Raw genomic sequence first — 18,716 nt, forward strand, 5'->3', positions numbered from 1 at the left:
GAAGTAACACATGAACCTTCTAAGAATATCCCTGGAGGTTCTTGTTGCTGTTTTCAGTGCTTTGCTATAGCTGATGCTTCATGAGAGAGAGAAGTTATGTTTAAGAGCATTTATAAAGGTTTCCCATGACATAAAGACAAGACAAAAAAAAAAAAAAAAAGGAAGAAGGGTGGTAAGTGTGTATATATAACATAGTACATTGTGTCTATCCATCATTTTACATGGATGAAGTCATATGTCTATTAAAAACAGTCATGAAAAATTATTTCTTGTTAACTTTATTGGTTTTTAAATCCTAATTATTATTTTCAACAGGAGAAATCTGCCTGGAGACAGACAGAAAGCTCTAGAAATTATGATTCCCCTTGTAGAGCAGGAAGACCAAGTAGCTTCAGATATGTACTGCCTGGTTGGTCGAATTTACAAGGACATGTTTTTGGAATCTGGGTTCATAGATATAGAAAGCAGAGACAAAGCAACTTTCTGGTGAGTACTATTTTCCTGGTCTATGTCCTTTTGTTAGCTTTGGGAAAAAATTCCTCGAACAAGAATATATTTGAACGGTTTTACTTTCCAAATATTTGTCATCCTTAGGGGATAGAATGAATCTTCTAAATTGCCTTGGTTATTTGCTGAGAATGAGAGATTTAAGTTGTTCATACATCTCATTCTGCAAATTTCTTGAAGTACCTCAGAGACCTGAAATTTAGGTGTAAACTAAACTCATCATTTTTCCCAAATATGAAGTCTCCTGTTTACTCTGTTATTCTTAGAAATCTGGGCGAGAGAATAATCAGTCATGAATTGATTGGCATGTCTGGAATCTGACAGATATTAGCTAGCAAGGCTTAGAGGTTTAACTCACAACCAGTATGGCTGTTCCAAACTTGCTGACGAAAGTTTTATCACTGTATAGTGGTAAAAGTTTATCATCATCGTATGGTATAGGCACATTGCAGTGGACTACAGTAGCATCAGTAGTCAAAGAAGCACACAATAATCAGTCAATAATAGCTGAATTCTTATCCTCATTTTAGAGACAAGAATCTTGGTTTTTTCACGCTTTTGAAATGCACTAAATCACTGTTACATGGAAGAGGTTAGAAAATGAAGGCATGGGATGTCATCCTAGACTTCTGTCAGGATTAGCTGCTTCTCTGCAGTCAGATGAGGGTACAGACAATCTGCATTTATGTGTTCTGCACATCACATCTTAGCTCTGGTCTTGTGCTCATCAGCTGCTTGTTGAAGTAAATGCTTAAAATGGAAAGCTTTCTTCTTTCTTTGTCATTTATCACTTGTTTCCAGTTTCAGCTTAGAGCTCTCTCTCATAAAAGATAAGATAAAATTGTTTACCAGTTATGGCCTCAGAATACAAATGCAGTTTATAACTTCTGGTCAGTCTTTACAGCTTATCAATTCTTACTGGACTTTTAAGAGATGTTGAAATAACAGGAATGCAACATTATTTTCATTCCTCCTAGCATAATTTTGGATTTTAAAAAGTTTCATTTCCTGTAAAGCACAAAGCGTGTAAAAAATTTTCAGGGGTCTTTTGTAAACACTGCATTTTGATAATGTCATGAACGTGATAAAAAGAAAAGTGTAGTTTTGCATACAAATTTTAGGCATTATTACAGACTAAATTAAATACAAATTACTCTTGCTATTGTACATCTTGCTTTCTTCTTGTTCATAGTGCTTTATGAACAGATAAACTCTGATATATCAAACATAATTGAACAAAGAATGATTATATATATAACAGTGGTGAGTTCATGTAGCCATTTAAACACACTTTGAATAAATGCATCTTAGCAATCGTGATAATCATGGATCTGATGACGGGAAGTGATTGCAGGCATTCCAGTCTTGGAAAGGACAGAGAATGATAGGTCCTGCAAAAGGTAGGGTGCTGGCCAGCCAGCCCCTAAATAATCCCTGAAGTTTCTGGCAACTGAGACCCAATACAGAAAGCTCTGTGCACCTCCTGCCACAGAACAAGGAGATCTCTGTTGAGTCAAGCTGGAGTTTGGCCGGAAGCTGTACCGGATGGTCCAATTGCTTTTGGTTTATATTTTATACTGGATATTGATTTGAATTTCTAGTGTTAGTCATACAGCAGACTTTACACGCTGAAATGTTGACTCATAACTCAGTGAAAAGCTCTTAGTAAGGAGCAGGTCTACTCTAGTGCTCCAGCAGGCCACAACAGGACAAGGTGTGTGCAGGAGCAATGGCAGTGCTATGTTATGTTGAGATAAAGGTTATTATCTCTGTCTTAGAAAAATAAGGATGTAAGGGAAGTACAGGATTGCATGAGATAAAGAGAATTTGGCAGCAGAACCAAAGCACTGGTTTTGCAACAACTGGTGATGTCAAGGTATTTTGGTCTATTCCAATTAAAAAAACCAAACCAACAATGTACTTTTCTGACTATTAGAAAGCAGAATAAAAGATGTCTTTCATATAAATATGAGAGAATAAATGAAAGAGTAATTATTAACTGTCACTTTCTTGTTTCACACCGACAGTGTGAATCAGACTTACCAAAGCTACCAAGTCTTTATTCATATCTTTTCATTGCTACCTCCCTAATTCAGTGTCTGCACTGCAACATTTTCTCAAATGTCAACAACTGCAACATTTTTCCAAAAGTACAGTCTTTCTTATGTTGGAACAAATATACTAATTTCCAAGGCTTTTTCTTCTTCTGTCAATCTTTCCTCTCACCTTTTTTGTATTGCATGAGAATTGAAGCATGGAAGATTTCTAGGGCAGAAAAGGTGGTCCAGTTCTCAACATTGCTGTGTCTCCAAACAGAACAGATAATGCCAACTAAAGGGCTTCCCTTAGATGTATATACTTAGAATCAATGAGAGCGTTGTCCTGTTTAGTTGGCAGATTTTTGTGGGTTTTTTGGTTTTGTTTTGTTTTTTCCTTTGCTTAGTTCTTGTTTGTTTTGTTTTTGGGTTGGATGTTTTTTGTGTTTATGTGTTGGTTAGGGGTTTTTTAATTGAGCAAAAGAAATTTTGTATGTACTTTCTTCCTGGCTTTTTTGTAACTTGCACTACAAGAGAAAATTGCTGGTGATGAAAGAAAAAGATCTAGTTCTCTCTGCTTCTCTTGCTTTTCTTTAGAGCAATAGGTGCTTGTTGTATCATTAAGTTCTTTGGAGGTGGGCAGCTGAAGTATACAAGTATATATATGTAGCAGATTGAGGAGAAGCCTGTCTTACAGTTTTAGAGAGCAGAGCTTATGTTAAAGGATGCAAAGTCATTAATCATTAGAGCAGAAAAACCAACAAACAAACGAATTAAAAACCAGCCATATTTTTGGCTTGGTGGGATAAAAATGCCTTAGCTTTGCTTGCATGTTAAAGCATGGCCTAGAAGTCAAATCCTTAGGTTTTGCATAGATTGTTTTTCCTTCCTTCCTTATATACTAATCTCACAACCTGTTTATTTTTTTAATGTATTGCATTTGTCTGTATTTCTTTCATCCTTTAGAAAGCAATTTGAAACTCCATTGCTTTTACTGTAGTGAGTTGTGTTGATTAAATCTCTTGTGCTCCTTAACACACATATGACAGTAGTCTTTGCCTTCTCCCTATGGAGGTGTGAATATGTGTGTATACACCTGCAGCCAAAGGTGTTCTTATTCTGAGGAATAAGTTTAAACCACTGTAGATGTCCTATTGCTGTTGCCACAGCTACTTGCATTGCTAGCATGAGGAGAGTGTGTGCTGTGTTTGTGTGAAGCACCTCCACTTCTTTTAAGACAGGACTGAGCCTTGGTGAATGCCTCTGCCATTTCTTTTGACTGCTCAGTTCCTCTTGAGGAGAATGGAATCTGGTGTCATCCTTTTTATGTGAACTCATAAGGACAGTGTCAATAAGACACAGTAAAGAATAAAATTTGGAGTAGTGTAAATCATAGCTAAGTATGAGGTGTATTCTTGCATCACTTGCTTTTGCATGTGCCATTGTAGCAGGTCCACAATAGAATGTAAGGTTTCAAGTCAATGAAATTTCATATATGAAAAGACTAAATTAATGAGTTTATTAATAAATATAACTATGAAACACGTCATTTACAGATACTATTATTCAGTTTTATTTGATCTTAAAGGAATATTGTAAGATACTGTAACATTACTGGGATAATTTTACTGGCATGGATGATTAAGATCTCTGCTTGTTGTGTGGGGGGAAAGGAAATGGGAGGAGGATGTATAAATACCAGACTCCTAAAAATAACCACAAAGAATGTGTGGAAAACAGTAAAATATTTTTGCTTCTATGGATTCTTGCTGTGTAAACAGAAGATAAGCTCTTAAATTACCTAAAACTGTAATGATGCCCCAACTAGATTGCATTATTTACAAAGTAAGCTTGAATGTTTGTTTTTCTAGGTTCAAGAAGGCGTTTGAGTCAGAGCCAACGCTACCAGCAGGAATTAATTATGCAGTACTCCTTCTGGCAGCTGGACATTGCTTTGATACTTCCTTTGAGCTGCGGAAAGTTGGTAATTATAACTTGCAAATTCATGGTGAAATCACATTCTAGTGAAAGTACACTACCACCCACTGTTAGAGGGGGAAAATCTGATGGTTGTATGTGAAAGCTTTGATAGAGAGCTTGTGAATATTGAGGTTGGTCTCTCACACCACTGCTGATCCCACCTGACTGCAGGTGAGTGCTGTCATGAGGACTTGGTTTCAGTGTCAAGGTTTTAAATGGTTTCCAGAGTTCAGTAAAAGCTAAGCTTCTTTGTAAAGGCATCATTTGTGTGAAACAGGAGCACCTGAAATGGGAATCCAGTTCCAGCTAGCACTCTTTAAAACAACAAACACAAACCCCTGTAGGGAATATGGATGAGAAGTCCATTCTAAGACTGAGGAAAATGCACTTGACTTGAGCTTGGGTTGGGTTGAGAGAAGAATATTTCTCTTCTGATGCATTCTTAGAGGTTTCTGCATGTCTGTATTCATAGAATCATAGAGTAACAGTGGTTTGGATTGGAGGGACCTTTTAAAGACCATCTAGTCCAAGCCCTGCTGTGGGCAGAGACATCTTTCACTAGATCAGGTTGCTCAGACTGATGTTGGACACTTCCAGCAAAGAGACATTCACTTCCCTGGGCAACCCGGTCCAATGTCTCGCCACCCTTGTCATAAAAAGTTTCTTATTTAAGAAGGAAGACTTAGGGTGATTTTCTTATGATTTTGTTTGTGATTTTCTGGATTTGAGGAGGGCAAAAACTCGAGGTGATTCAGTAATACGTTCAGGGAAGATTTGGGAGAAAGGACTGAATGTTGTAATATGCATTGCATTTGGTGTTCTCTATGAATTTGTATAATTTTTGACTTTCTGTGAAGTCTTTTTTTTATCTTTGTTTCTCCTGAGGAGGTTGTCAAGTGAGAAAGAAACAAATTTTTTCACTCCACTGAATGTATCTGTATTCAGTGACTGCTCTAGTTTTGAAGTTAGGTGTGTACAGTACATCTGGAAGTAATTTCCTGGGTAATTTTGAGTATGAAGGTCAGAGTGAGACGATTACTTTGACATAAATAGTGGAAGTGAAATTTAAATTCTCAGGTGTAAATGAAGGTATTAATTTGGATGTGTGAGGCTGTGTACAGTTGCCCCTACTGTGTTTGCCCTTCTTTGTGTGCTCACAAAGGTGTGGTTGCTCACTTCTGTGGGTGGGTGAGATTTTGCTTTTTGGTTGGCATAGAATACTTCCACATTCTATGCTGAAATTTGAATTCTTCTGCCAGCGTAGGAGGTAAGAAGATATGTTCTGTACATTGCATAGCGTTTACAAATACTCACTTGCTGGCCTAACTTTAAACTAGGTAGCTTAATGGAGATGGGCTATATTTTTTTGTGTAGTTTAATATGAATCCTTCATTTTAAAAAAAACTCCTTAATTGCATACAGACTGCAGCCAACTAGATCTGTACAAATTCGTTTTACTGATGAAATTTGTGTGCTATTTGTTTGGTATTATCTTATGAGTTTGTCCAGTGTTGTTTTTCCTATTGTTTGTATTGAGACTGTTACAGAAATTATTGTTCATTCTTACATAAGGTTCCATCCACAGCTTATGAATTATTTAGTGCAGAAGTATCCTGTTCCATAGGTGGTTTGTTTGTGTGTTTTTTTGCCTGTCTTATGTTAACATTTAGTTGGTGTCTGCTGGAAACCCTTAATATAGCAACTTCTCCTGTTAGCTGCTGGTGTCCTTGTTTCTTTTTTGTTGTGGGGAATATTGTCAAAAGACTTTTAGTCAGACTGACTCAGCTATTTTGAAACATGTTTTCAAATATATTTATAGTATAGTATACCCTATGTGTATCATTAGTAATTTGTTTCTTGTTGATAAGACTGTGGTCACTATTCATACAATCATGGAATGCCGGGTTGAAAAGTACCTCCAGGATCATCTGCTACAAACTTTCTTTGGAAAAGCACACTCTAGACAGGATGGCCCAACACCCTGTCCAGCTGAACCTCAAATATGTCCAACATCAGCAAATACACTGCTTCTCTGGGAGATGATTCCAAGAGTTGATTCTTCAAATTTTGAAACATTTTCATCTTGTGCCCAATTGGAAAGCTGCCAGTAGTAACTTGTACCCTATCACCCTTTGTCTTTTCCTTGTGATTCCTTCTTAAAAGGGAGTCTCCTTCTTTGTAGCCATCCTGGGTAGTGATAATACCGCCCCTAAGCCTGCTCCTCAAGGGTAAACAAACCCAGCTTTTTCTCATATGGCAGGCTTCCAGTCCTTTGTTCATCTTTGTGGCCGTTCTCTGGACCCTCTCCAGCCTGTCCACATCTTTTGTGTATAGTGAGAACCAAAACTGAACACATTATTCCAGAAGTGCCCTGGCAAGCACTGAATAGAGTGGGATAATGGCTTCTTTATCCCTCCTAGTGATGCCCCTGTTGATACATCCCAACATCCCATTGGGTTTCCTAGCTGAAGAAGCACACTGTTCACTCATATTCAGCTGCTTATTTTTCTGGGCCCCCAGATGCCTTTCCACAGAGCTGCTCTCCAATGCAATACATCCCAGCCTGTGCTGCACTCCTGGATTAGGTTTTCCCAGGTGCAGGACCTTACAATGATCTTTGTACAAGGTTTATCAGATGGCTGGAGTTGTGCTAGATTCTGAGGATAGTTTAGTATTTTCTTTGTCTGAGGTTAATGTTTTAAACAAAATCACAAAAATTGTATGGGAAAACGTTTTGATTTTTTTCTGGTCCTAAGTATCTCTTACGTGTGTGTAATTCTTTTGATGACAGTGCTTGTTTAGATCTGTGTGTACAAGACCATTTTTTAGTAATGGTTAGATTTACCAGGCAGTGCTTTCTGTTTAGTGTCCACCCACGGCATTATCTGTAGTACACAGAAATTAGAGAAGCTCTGCTTTCTGCTGGGAGATCAGGAGAGAAGCAAGAACAAACTCATCAAGTTCAGTCCAGGTTATATGGAAATTATATTGCTAGGCTGGGAAAGGTGTAGAGAAGGATGTGGTCATTATCAGTTCTTCAGAGGGTGCATGAGACTGTAATTAGGAGATGCATATCTGATTACATTGGGAATATTGTAATAACTGCAGTAAAATAAGAATAAATCCAAGAGAATTTTTACCAGTCTGCATCAGAACAGATAATTTGCCTTCTAAAAGTTCCTACCTGTACTTGTCAGATAATAGTTCACAACTAAATGAGCAAATGGACCATTAATAAAAACCCTCCTATTTTCTGAGTAGTGTTTCTTTCTTAATATACAAAGAATGTTGAGACCAGAACAGAAATGCTGTGATCTGCATTGACAGTTATGATCTCTGCAGGCTGTGCAACTTTGACACACAAAGGATCCTGTAGTATGAATTGTTCCCTCAATATTTGAGCAGGGAAAGCAGTTTATTTATAAAGCCTTCATAGTAATATTTAGCTGGTAATTTCTACTTACTGTTATCTTATTTTCATCACAAGCTGTGGGTATATTCTTGGTGTTATAAAACAAAGGCTATTCTGGTGTTAATGGTTCCTCTGTTTTGCCTCATTTTTTTTAAAGGCAAAATATTTCTGATAAAATATAGTGGAATTCCTGCTGCTTTTTTTCCCTCCCCTTGTGAATGCCATGTTTATCATGGAAGGAGAGAATGTCTTGACTTTGCTATATATTTTCTTATAGTCTCAAGAACCTTTTAAAGATGGTGAAATAAAAATAAACTTATAAAAGGGAAATTATACAAGGAGACCATAAACTCAGAATTAAATTCATGAAAGTTCACTTCACAAGTTTCCAAAATAATCCTTCCCCCCACCAAGTTCTTTAAATTGGAGTTATACTCTTTTGAACCTCTTGCTAATGTCATTGCCAAGCAGCTACATTTCAGAGATAAGTAACTTGCTTTTCAGGGATGAGTAACTGTAGATGAGCTTTGCAGAGGATGGTCAGCAAACTAGTGTGAGTTTTAGCACCAAGTACATAACCTTTCTCAGAACTTGATGAGAGGCTGATGTTGTCTTCTCTAAGGTAATAGGGTCCACTTCACAGAATAATTGCATAAAACTTCAGTTTTCTCCAGGTTACGTAGCAGTAATGATTCCCAAACTTGGTGTCCTGAGGTTCTGTTACACATCCATCCTTTCTCCCCCTATCTTCCTATAGGTCTCCCTTACTGAGCTAGGACTCAAAATGGTTGCAGTCACCAGTCCTACCCTTCTAACAAACACCTCTCCCTGCCAGCCAGTAATATGAGTCCTTCCCCATGTGAGTTCTACTCTTCACACTCAGTTTGTACCTCGCTTCAGCTCTGGCCCTATGCACAGCTATCAACAAAGGCATATGCAATTGAAACGATCCAGGTGATTGATACCAGTTCCTTACACCTCTTGTGGTGAAGTCACATTAAAAGCCTGTGGAAGTTAGTAGGTGTCTGTCTTGTATTGTGTGTTGCTATCAAATGCATGTAAATGTTTTAGTCATTCTAGTAGAGCCCTTTGGCCTTTGCAGATGGTGCTGAGGAGTGTTACTTTAAAGTCCTGGGGGAGATTGATTTTTTTCATTTACTGTGTTTTCTGGATAGCATTCAGGTTTTGTTCTCTAGAACCCAGCTAATGTTGAACATTTTGAACACAAATTCCACCTCCCTATTCTCCACCAACTAGCACAGGTGTGCGTCTTCAAGTGGTCTTTTGACAGTGTGAGTGTGTGTAGCACCCTGACTGAAAGCCTTGCAGAGATGGTCACCATGGTACCCTGTGGAGCTGATGGAGGTGACATTTCTCAGGCAGATCAGAGATACTTTGTAGCATCTATGGCATTTTTAAAAGCCTTTATTACTTGACATTGATGTCATAGAAATGTGAGCAATGAGATAAAACAAGATAAACTTCGTAGGCTGAAATGTAGCTTATGTAATGACACCCATTTTGATAATATTTATTACTGCTTCCACCATGAAGTTTAGTCTGCTAGCTACCCAGGGAAGGTTAAGTTAAAAAACAAGATCAACGGTTGCATTGAAATTTCTTGTGAATACTCAGCCTGAATATCAAGGACAATGGAAGATGATGTGGGAGGGAAACTGTCATAGTGGAGTAGTGTGGGAAAAGTGAACAAAAGACTACAGTGGTGGAGCAGCTTGTTGTGTAAGCTGAAAATTGGGGTTTTTTGCAGGGGATGGTGTAGCATACTTCATGTTAGCTATATGTAGCAGCTCATATGAACTAAAACTCATCCTGAAGGCCACAGGGGAGCCTGTAGTTCCCAGTAAACTTAGCAAGTCAAAATAAAACCTGAGGCTCGCCATAGTCTTGAGTTGCTGAGGGGCTTGTGAATATTAATAGATGTCTTTCATTGGGGTAGGACTTGCGGCAGTTAAAAGAACATCACTGCTGGAAGAAGCCCAGTGGATCATCTGTTCCTTCTGCATGGGACCTTGTCTATAAAGGTAAGTTTGCGTCTTGGGGCTTGTAAGTTAAAAAAAACAAAGCAGAAAAAAACATAATAGGTGCCTTATTCAGCATCTGTTAAGTTTTTGCAGCTATGTTGTGTAGCCTAAGGCCCCAATTTACCTTTACAGATGAGGTCCATGCAAGAACATAGGTAATCTGACTGTGGCCTTGTCCTGACAGTGATGTCTTAACATTCCTTTCTTGAGAAGCCTGTAGGAAGAGGGGGTGGGGAAAAAGAATTTTCTACCAATTAGAAGGTTTGGAAGGCATATAACATTAACTGGTAAGTATGATTTCCATCTTATTTTATCCAAATGGAAAGGGTATAGTAATGTAAGCAATCAAAAAATTTTGAATAAGGGAAATGGTTATTTTAAAATTGCATTAATACAAATTCTTGTGACTTGTTATTCTCTTTGCTACAGGAGTAAAGATCAGCAGCCTGCTTGGTAAAAAGGGGAGCTTGGAGAAACTGCAAAGCTATTGGGAAGTGGGATCTTTCTTGGGGGCCAGTATGTTGGCTAATGATCATATACGCGTGATCCAGGCTTCAGAAAAGCTGTTTAAACTAAAGGCACCAGCATGGTAAGGTGATAAACAAGGCCGTGTGCATTCCTATGTTTTAAAACATTGAACTCCCTCAGCTTTCACATTAGGCACTGTACTCAGCTGACAAGAGATAGGTTTTCTGTTTTTTAACAGATTTTATTCTGTGTGTATTATTTCACTGTACTTTTATCCAGAGAAGGGCCTCTCTTCCCCTTTTGCCCTTATTCAGGGGTAGATCTGATATGGGCTTTAATTTGATATGTGAGAAGGGCAGATTCATTGTGGACTTCAAGCTCTCCTGAGGGCAAAGGAGAAAGGAGGAGCTGCTTGCAGCTACCTTGCTGAAGAGAGGTGGTAGTGGCTTGTGACTTTAATCATAACTGCCTGAAAGTTTTGGGCAATGATGGCAGCTTAGCCAGGGAGACCTGGCTGGACCTTTAAATATTGTTAAGGTTATGGCACATAGCAGTTGTTCTAGGAACTGAATCCAAATGAGCTGTGTGGTGCAAGCTGCATCTTGTAGCGATTGAGAAGACTGCAAATCAAAGTCCAATTAATAGAAAGGCCATAAATTCAGGGTTAAAGGCAGCCCTGTAAACTCGACCTCTGTCGTGCAAAGGCCCAGAGATGTGTGCTCTGACAGCAGGTTCTCAGCACCTGCAGTGGATACAGGCAGCGATTAAGGACCAGTCACCGACTCATTGATGGCTGGGATCATCTTAGGCGGGGAGAACCAAGAGTCCTTTCTGACTAAAAAAGTTGTCACTCTGCTAACTCTAAAAGTGAACATTACAACATATATATTCTTATCTTTTTATAAAGTATAGATTGTGTATCCAGAAGGTGATCAAAGGGATGCTAAAATATGGAAATACTAAACTTCTGTATTGACATAACATAGAAATTGTCAAAATTAAAAACTCAAATTTTCAGACAAAATATTTCATAAATGCTTTTTACAGTGCATTTATTTACAAGGTTTTCAATTTTTATTATGTGTGTATTTTTCTAAGAAGTTGGATAGCACTCTCTGGAAGTCTCCTGGTAGAATTTTCTGGAGCTTATGAATGCCTGGTTGTCAGGATTTTATGTACCCCAGTGCCTTTGGGGTTTAAGTGTGTGGATTAAACTCTGAAAATACAGCTCACTCATTTGTGCTTCGTGAAGAATTTCTCCTGTGAGCAATTCCTTCCCAGTCTGTTGCCTGCTTTATAGGAGGGCCCACTTGGTGCAAACAGGAGTACACATAGTACTTTAAGCCAGCTATCCTGATGGCCTAAGAAGGATAATTGGAAATTGCACAGCTATGGAAATGTTCACTAAAGACCCTCTGAGGGTGAAACAAAAGTTTTCATGAATAGCCTAATTGCGATAAAGTGATAGCAGTGATAAATCCTCTTTTAGTGTGTATATCTTATTGCTGTAGTATTCATAAAAATTGTGTGAGATTACGTTTACAACCTTTTTTTCAAAAATGCCAAGAGGAAACAATGGTACCAAGAAGCTCCAGAAATCAGCCCCAGAATGTAGAACAACAGAGAGAGGGATGAACTGCATTTAGGGGAAACATTCAGCACACCAGTTTTCCTTCCCTAGCAATGCCAAAAAAGTGCTTAACATAGCTGTTGCCATCTTTGCAGGATAATCAGTTCCAGAAGCATCATGTTTTAGAAATGTGTTAAGTAATTGCCTATGCAGACACAATATAGGAGATAGAACATTTAAACTAGTGGACTTTTCACCAGAATTTTTATTTGAGGTAGGTCACTACTGAAACAAGTTGGACATAGGCTCAGCTTGGTCCTTCGGCAGAGGATTTAGCTATTTCATGAATTTTTCATGGTTGAGGATAGAAGACAGTATATGGTATCAGGAATATGGGCAGGAAGGAATGTTCCAGGACTCTTTTATATTTCAGCTGCCTCATTTAGCAGCTGTCTTTCAAATTCTAGTTGGGAATTGTCATTATGAAAAGCAATCCTAGAGAAGCAAAATGTTACTGGCAACCTTGGTGTTGCAAAGGTGAATACTTCAGTTGTGATTAAAGGTAGAGCCATTACTGCTTACAAACTGTATTGAATTTACTGTCTGTGTATGTTTGGATGGTCACAGGTACCTGAAGTCCATTGTAGAGACTATTTTGATATATCAGCATTTTAAGAAACTGACTCCAGAGCAACATACAGCCAAACAGGAACTTGTGGACTTCTGGATGGACTTCCTTGTTGAAGCCACGAAGACAGATGTGACTGTAGTTCGATTTCCAGTAAGTGGCTGTTTTGTTGGGTCTTTGAGACTTTTTTTGGTGGTGTTTTTGGGGATGGGCTCTTTAAAAACAAATTGTGGTGTAAAGGAAATGAGCACTGCTTCTTTTTAGGTGGCCAGACTAACTGTTTGTCCAGAAGAAATGTATTTGGCCTGAATCTTAGATTGATTGTAATTGAATGAACGTGGGTACAACAGGACTGCACGATGTGTTCCATACAAAAGTAATGAGGAAAATAGTCAAGATAGAATTTTGCTATTTATTGTTTGCTACCAATGGGTATACTTCTAAAGCAAACATTTTTCAGTGTACTCCAGGTGATTATATATTAGCTATACGGTATTTTGAAAAGAAAAATATATTTAATTTATTTCAGTCTTTTTCTAGCCCAGCAGGCTTTGTATACTCTACTGCCAATTAAGACTGTGCCCTTTCAGAGGTCAAAAATCAGCCCAAACAGTCAGAAATCCATTGTTCCAGCTACTAGAAAATGCATTTCAACAACATTGCACTATAAGTGTGTGTATATATATGTTTATTTCTGATTTCTTCTACAAAAAATTTGATGGGAATTTTTATTAAATGCCCCAGTGCTGCACCATGTCCTGAAAGTATACTGTAAATAAGTGTATGGTTTCTGTACATATTAACTGTATATGTCCAGGAAAGCCGTCTTTTCAGCTAACCATCAGTAAAACCAGCTTTTTGTCTTAAATAGCAATTGCTATTGCCTCCCAGATAGTTAAAGTGGGTACAGGTTGTTTTGTACAGTTCATTTACCTTCCACATGTAGATGTGCTAATAAACTGTTAGGAAGACTTCAGTGTTGAACAGCAAGAGCTTAAGGCAATAAAAACATAAGGCTGTCTAAAGAGCCTGGTTTTCCTTTTCTGATGAGAACAGGTAAAAAGTTTTGTCAGGAAACAAAAGATATTTTGAATCTTCTGGGTTTTGTACAAGGCATAATCCTTTTAGATTTTAGATGATGGAATAGTTCAGTTACATTGTTATAGTAGCCTCTGACTTATAAAACTGTCCAAATAAAATAATTTGAATTTTTATTAAGAGTCAAACCAAAGCTGATCACTGTGATAGCATGAGCCAAGAGATAAACCCAGTGCCCACCTGGTTTGATGGTGTTGTACAGGAAGCTGGTTGGAGTGTGGAGCTGACAAGACCAAGGTCATCCCTGTATGGACTCAGTGATCCTTCTGGGTCCCTTCCAACTCAGTCTCTTCTGTGATTTTGTGAACTCATTACACTGGTGTTGTAGACAGAGATAATGGGATTTCTCATAATGCAAAATTTCTATTTGTGCCTGTTCAGAATTAAAATCACACAGTTCAACAAGTCAACAAAATGAAAGTTAACAACTTTCTTTTCCTTCCCTTCTCTCAGATTGTCATTAATTTATTCTAAAAGAAGCTTTTTTCATATTTCCTTATTGTGAATTGTTCTGTGTATTCTGAGAGCTTAAGAACTCTGCTGTCCATGGGCACTAGCTTAGCTCTTAGTTACTCTTTTATCTCGTAGCATCAGTGTTATCACTTTGGCCTTTAGAGGAAGAAATGACAGGGCATAAACAACTTGTTAAAGGATAAAGACCATAGTTTGTGAAATGGCTTAAATCAGATTTTTACTGATTGTAGGTGTCTGGAGATGCCAAGCAACATGTTTTAATTCCCACTGCATATCATTTACAGAATTAAATGTGTAGGAACTTTTCAGAATTTAGCCCTGTACTGCTTCCAGTGTATCTCTGTGCTTAGTGACTCTGAAGGAGGAGACATGGCTTAGATTTCACTCTGTCCAAGACTTTCTACTTTGATGTTTCTATACTTTTTAAATAGATGTAGACCAACTTGTCCTAGTCAATCATTGTTGCCTCTTATCTCTTTTAAATGATGCTTCTAGTTTTTGTTCTCTTATTCCACAACATTTTCTATACTCTTCAGCTGTCAGCCTCTTGCAATGGTACTTGTTACTTTTGAGACAATCATTTGATCTAGTGACTGAAGTTCATGGTGGTCTAAATCAAAAGCTGTTCAGTTTAGCTTTAGGTTAATCTGTTTCTCTGCTTCACCCAAATATACTTCTGCCAAAAGATGATAAAGGTGTACCATGAACCTTCTCCACATGGGAGATAGACATTCTAGAGTGGCATTGGAGGAGACTGAATTGTGACAGAAAGATTTCAAAACTGACATTTTTCAAAGAAATAATTTGCAAAATTGATACATGTTGCCAACACCCTTATGTAAAAAAATTAAAGATGGCTTTTTTTTCTTTTTTTAATCTTAAGTTACTGGCAACCACACTAAACCAGTGTGGCTAGTACCTAGTACCTAAATTTTAGGTACCCAGTACCTAGAATTTTGCATTTCATTATTTCTCTTTTTGTCCTCCTACGGTATGACTAAAGAAATAGTTTTAACAGTTTTCAACCTTAACAGAACTTCAACCTTTTGAAGTTCTATCAGCTTTGCACTAACTATTGTAAAATTATTTTTTCTGCAAGGTTTTAATATTAGAACCAACAAAAATCTATCAGCCCTCATATCTCTCCATCAACAGTGAAGCCGAGGAGAAGACGGTATCCATCTGGCATGTGCTCCCTGATGACAAGGTATGTTTGTTGTTTGTTGTAACTTTTTTCACAGTTTAAAAGTATGCATGGTACATAAGGCATGTAGCATGTGACCAGTTGCATCTAATTATGATTCTGGAAAGTAGAAGAGTGTTTTAGTAACATATTGGAAGATGCGGAGATATACTGCTGTGCTTAAGATTGTCCTGATTTTCAATGGATCTTTTGTTTCCCATCATTTTTCAAAATAACTTACATTTTCCTTCAGGTTGTTTTAAGCCATTGTATAATATACAGCAAATCTGCTGCTTAAGATTTCATAAGTAATTTATGAAATTAATGCCATTAATTCTGATTATTAATGCCATCATACCAATAATGTAGCATAAAATTACTTATATTTACAGAATTATGTTCTTCCTGCCCTTGCAGTTTTCTGTGTCAGCTGCGATAAATACTCCTTTAATATGAAAGGAATAGAGACTGGTATGTTAAAATGGGATCAGAATCAATCAAATGCCAAAGAAGTATTTGGCAGAAGGATAGATGGATGCTCTAGAAACTGAAAATTCTGAGGAGTCTGTATGTCAAGGTGTGAGATAGCCAGACATATTTGGAAAGAAGCTTAGAAAATCCAGAGATAGAAGTGGAGAGGAAAACCTAGAATGGTTATTACATTCTTCGATGTTAAGGAAGCAAAATGTTGGCAAGAGGGATGACAGGGAGGATGTCATAGAACCTTAGAGAAGGAAGTCAGCATGGGAAAATGAAGGAGTATATGAAGAATGAACAGAGACTCAGTCAGCAGAAGGCAAAACACTGGGGTTGCTGTGATTTGTAAGAACCAGCACCATTCATTCTTCAGCGTTTTGTTTGCCTGCAGAATAGGACAATGAAGACCTGCTTGTCAGGTAACCATAGAATCATTTAGGTTGGAAAAGACCTCCAAGATCCCGAGGTCCAGTTGTTAACCTAACACTAGCAAGTCCAATCTTCAGCTTTCCTGCTAGTAGTCTGTAAAAGGAGAAACGTTTTTGAACACAAAATACAGTGACACTTTACTGCTTAGATATTTTGTTGTGAGTTCGTGAGAAAATGTAAATGGCAGCTGAAAAAGAATATTTAGAGAACAAACTGAAATGTTTGCCTAGACCAATAAATTTCTATTTATTTGTGGTTTATACTGACTGATGTTTTTTTAAATAGGCTCAGACTCTGAGAATAATTTAAAAAATAAATGTATGCAGTTCTTGGGCAAAATAAAAATTTACCATACAGTAAATAATTATTTGTCAGAACTACAGACTTAATCTTGCTATTCTAAAATACCTGTTTGGAAAGTATTTCTGTATTCAGAACTTATTCTATTTAAAAACTACTTGAATGTGCTTTTTTTTTTTCTTTTGTGGACTTTGTTGTGTATATATTTAGTTCACCTCCAAACAATACTTTTCATTCTGATAAGTGGCTTAACTGTAGTGCAAGAAGGAACATTGGACTAGAAGGAATTTTCTGGACTGTTGAGGTCTGTTCACCTCTGTTGCAGCTACTCTGCCCATATAATGTTTCCCATAAAGTCATCAAGCTCTTTCTGAATAATAGTATAGGTTTCACAGTTCACCAATCATGCTGAAAAGAGGTTTGAGATTTCCACTGCAACTGTAAAAGAACAAAGAGTGGAATATTGCTGGTGAAGTGAAAAGGCCTTAAGTCTTCTAGTTTTCAGTCTGAATTTGTTGACATATCATACACATTTGTTCTTTTCCTAACAAAGTGTTTCTATTAAGTGGTTTCCTTTCTCTCTCTGAGGTTTACCTGACAGTATTTTTTTAGGAGAATCCTAATATCTCTTAGTGTGGGGATTTTGCGTAGGTTTCTTTTTAGGCAAAACCAGTAGGCTTGGTGTGCTGGCCACACATGGCCCCTCATTGCTGGGACTTCCCACGCTCTACTTAGAGTTAACCTTCCTTGAGCATGTGCACTCATATTCCAAAAAGTGCATTCATGTATCATTTAGCTACTGGGATATTTTGCTTGATAGATTCAGCAGTGATTTTTTCATAGCTGTGTCATTTGACTGCCCAGGTATCCTCTGTCTGGGAGAAGGATTTGAATATATTAGTCTGTGCCCATGTGACGTTCAGAAGATAGGTAGCATGGTAAATATTTCTTCCCATTTTCCTCTTCTCCTTCTTGATGTCATGCATGTGTATTTTCTGCAGAACAGTATTTTCTATTTTTCTGGCCTAGTCTTAATCATTGGCATTAGACATTAAGCGAACTCCTTGTACTTTTGCTCTGGCCAGAATCCTTACTGTGGCGAGCTTATTGAGTAGCCAAGAGTCTGATTGATACACTGTACCCTGTGAGCCATCATACCCATCGAAAGAATGCAATGGGCAATTTGATAGTTACACCTTCAGCTGTACAATTATGGTCTGTTGCAGTTTGTCAGAGTCCTTAGAATCCATCAGTAACCTCACAGAGAGAAAAGGGACTAGAGGAATTCAGCTTCCTTTTCAGCTGAATATAACCAGTATAATATTTGTCTTTGCTAAGAGATTTTGTGAAGGAAAAGGATGTCTTGTCTGTCAGTCTACTGCACAGAGGAAGACTCATACTTTGGTCCTTAGTAGGCTGAAAGCAAGCATTTATGGGGCTGATTAAAAAGCAAGCACCACCTATCTCTCCCTGCTGCAAGGGTGTGTTAGACAGCTGAGTTTGGAAATGTCTTCATCTATCCAAGTTCAATCTACCAGCCATAGGTCTGTCTTTAGCAATTCCTGCTTCAGATTTCAGTTCATTTTGGCACATAAATTAATGGTTCTACTTGTTTTCCAGAGTTTAGTCAGTGCTCCAAGAATAAGATCTGTGAGTTACAAAGTGTATGAACTTCCTTTCATGCACAAAGAAGCTGAATTTCCATTTCAAATCCAAACTGAAACTCAGTGAAGTCTGCAGCTGGCACTTTTGTATTAAATAGACAAATGACAATCAAAACCAGGATAAATAATGTAGCCTCTTTCTTTTCTGTTGCTTTTTAGCTATGTATTTTAACATTTATGTTTTTAATAATACTCAGTTTTAGATAAACAACTGCCAAGAAAAATCAGACAGCATTTTATTTTGCAGAAGGCACATTACCTTTGCCTTGCAGTTTCCTAATTTTAGCAGCCCTTCCCGCATGGGGTTAGAGGAATGCAGCAGTGCTGTTTGTAAGTTTGAAATAGAACAGCCTGTCTCTGTTTTGCTTTGGCTTCTGAATCCATTCTGAGTTTTGTTTTGGGTAGTTGATGATTTTTTTGCCTAACCAAAGAACAGATGCTGAATTTG

The 18,716-nt window shown here is 37.7% G+C and overlaps 1 protein-coding gene and 1 long non-coding RNA gene across 2 annotated transcripts in view; both read left to right on the forward strand.

The window, feature by feature from the left end:
• The window catches only part of MAP3K5 (mitogen-activated protein kinase kinase kinase 5), a 99,155-nt gene that overhangs the window by 46,075 nt on the left and 34,364 nt on the right, over positions 1–18,716 (forward strand). Inside the window, exons 7-11 of the mRNA XM_064413577.1 lie at positions 316–486; positions 4,415–4,527; positions 10,407–10,566; positions 12,643–12,796; positions 15,315–15,422. Of these exons, the coding sequence (XP_064269647.1) occupies positions 316–486; positions 4,415–4,527; positions 10,407–10,566; positions 12,643–12,796; positions 15,315–15,422 (706 nt within the window). The remainder of the gene's footprint in view (positions 1–315; positions 487–4,414; positions 4,528–10,406; positions 10,567–12,642; positions 12,797–15,314; positions 15,423–18,716) is intronic.
• Positions 4,547–10,373, forward strand: LOC135296796 (uncharacterized). Its single transcript, XR_010358788.1, has 3 exons — positions 4,547–5,790; positions 9,893–9,977; positions 10,110–10,373. It is a non-coding gene; the product is annotated as an uncharacterized LOC135296796 (long non-coding RNA).

The sequence above is a fragment of the Passer domesticus genome, chromosome 3 (assembly GCF_036417665.1).
Source record: "Passer domesticus isolate bPasDom1 chromosome 3, bPasDom1.hap1, whole genome shotgun sequence".
In the NCBI taxonomy this organism is placed as follows: Eukaryota; Metazoa; Chordata; class Aves; order Passeriformes; family Passeridae; genus Passer; species Passer domesticus.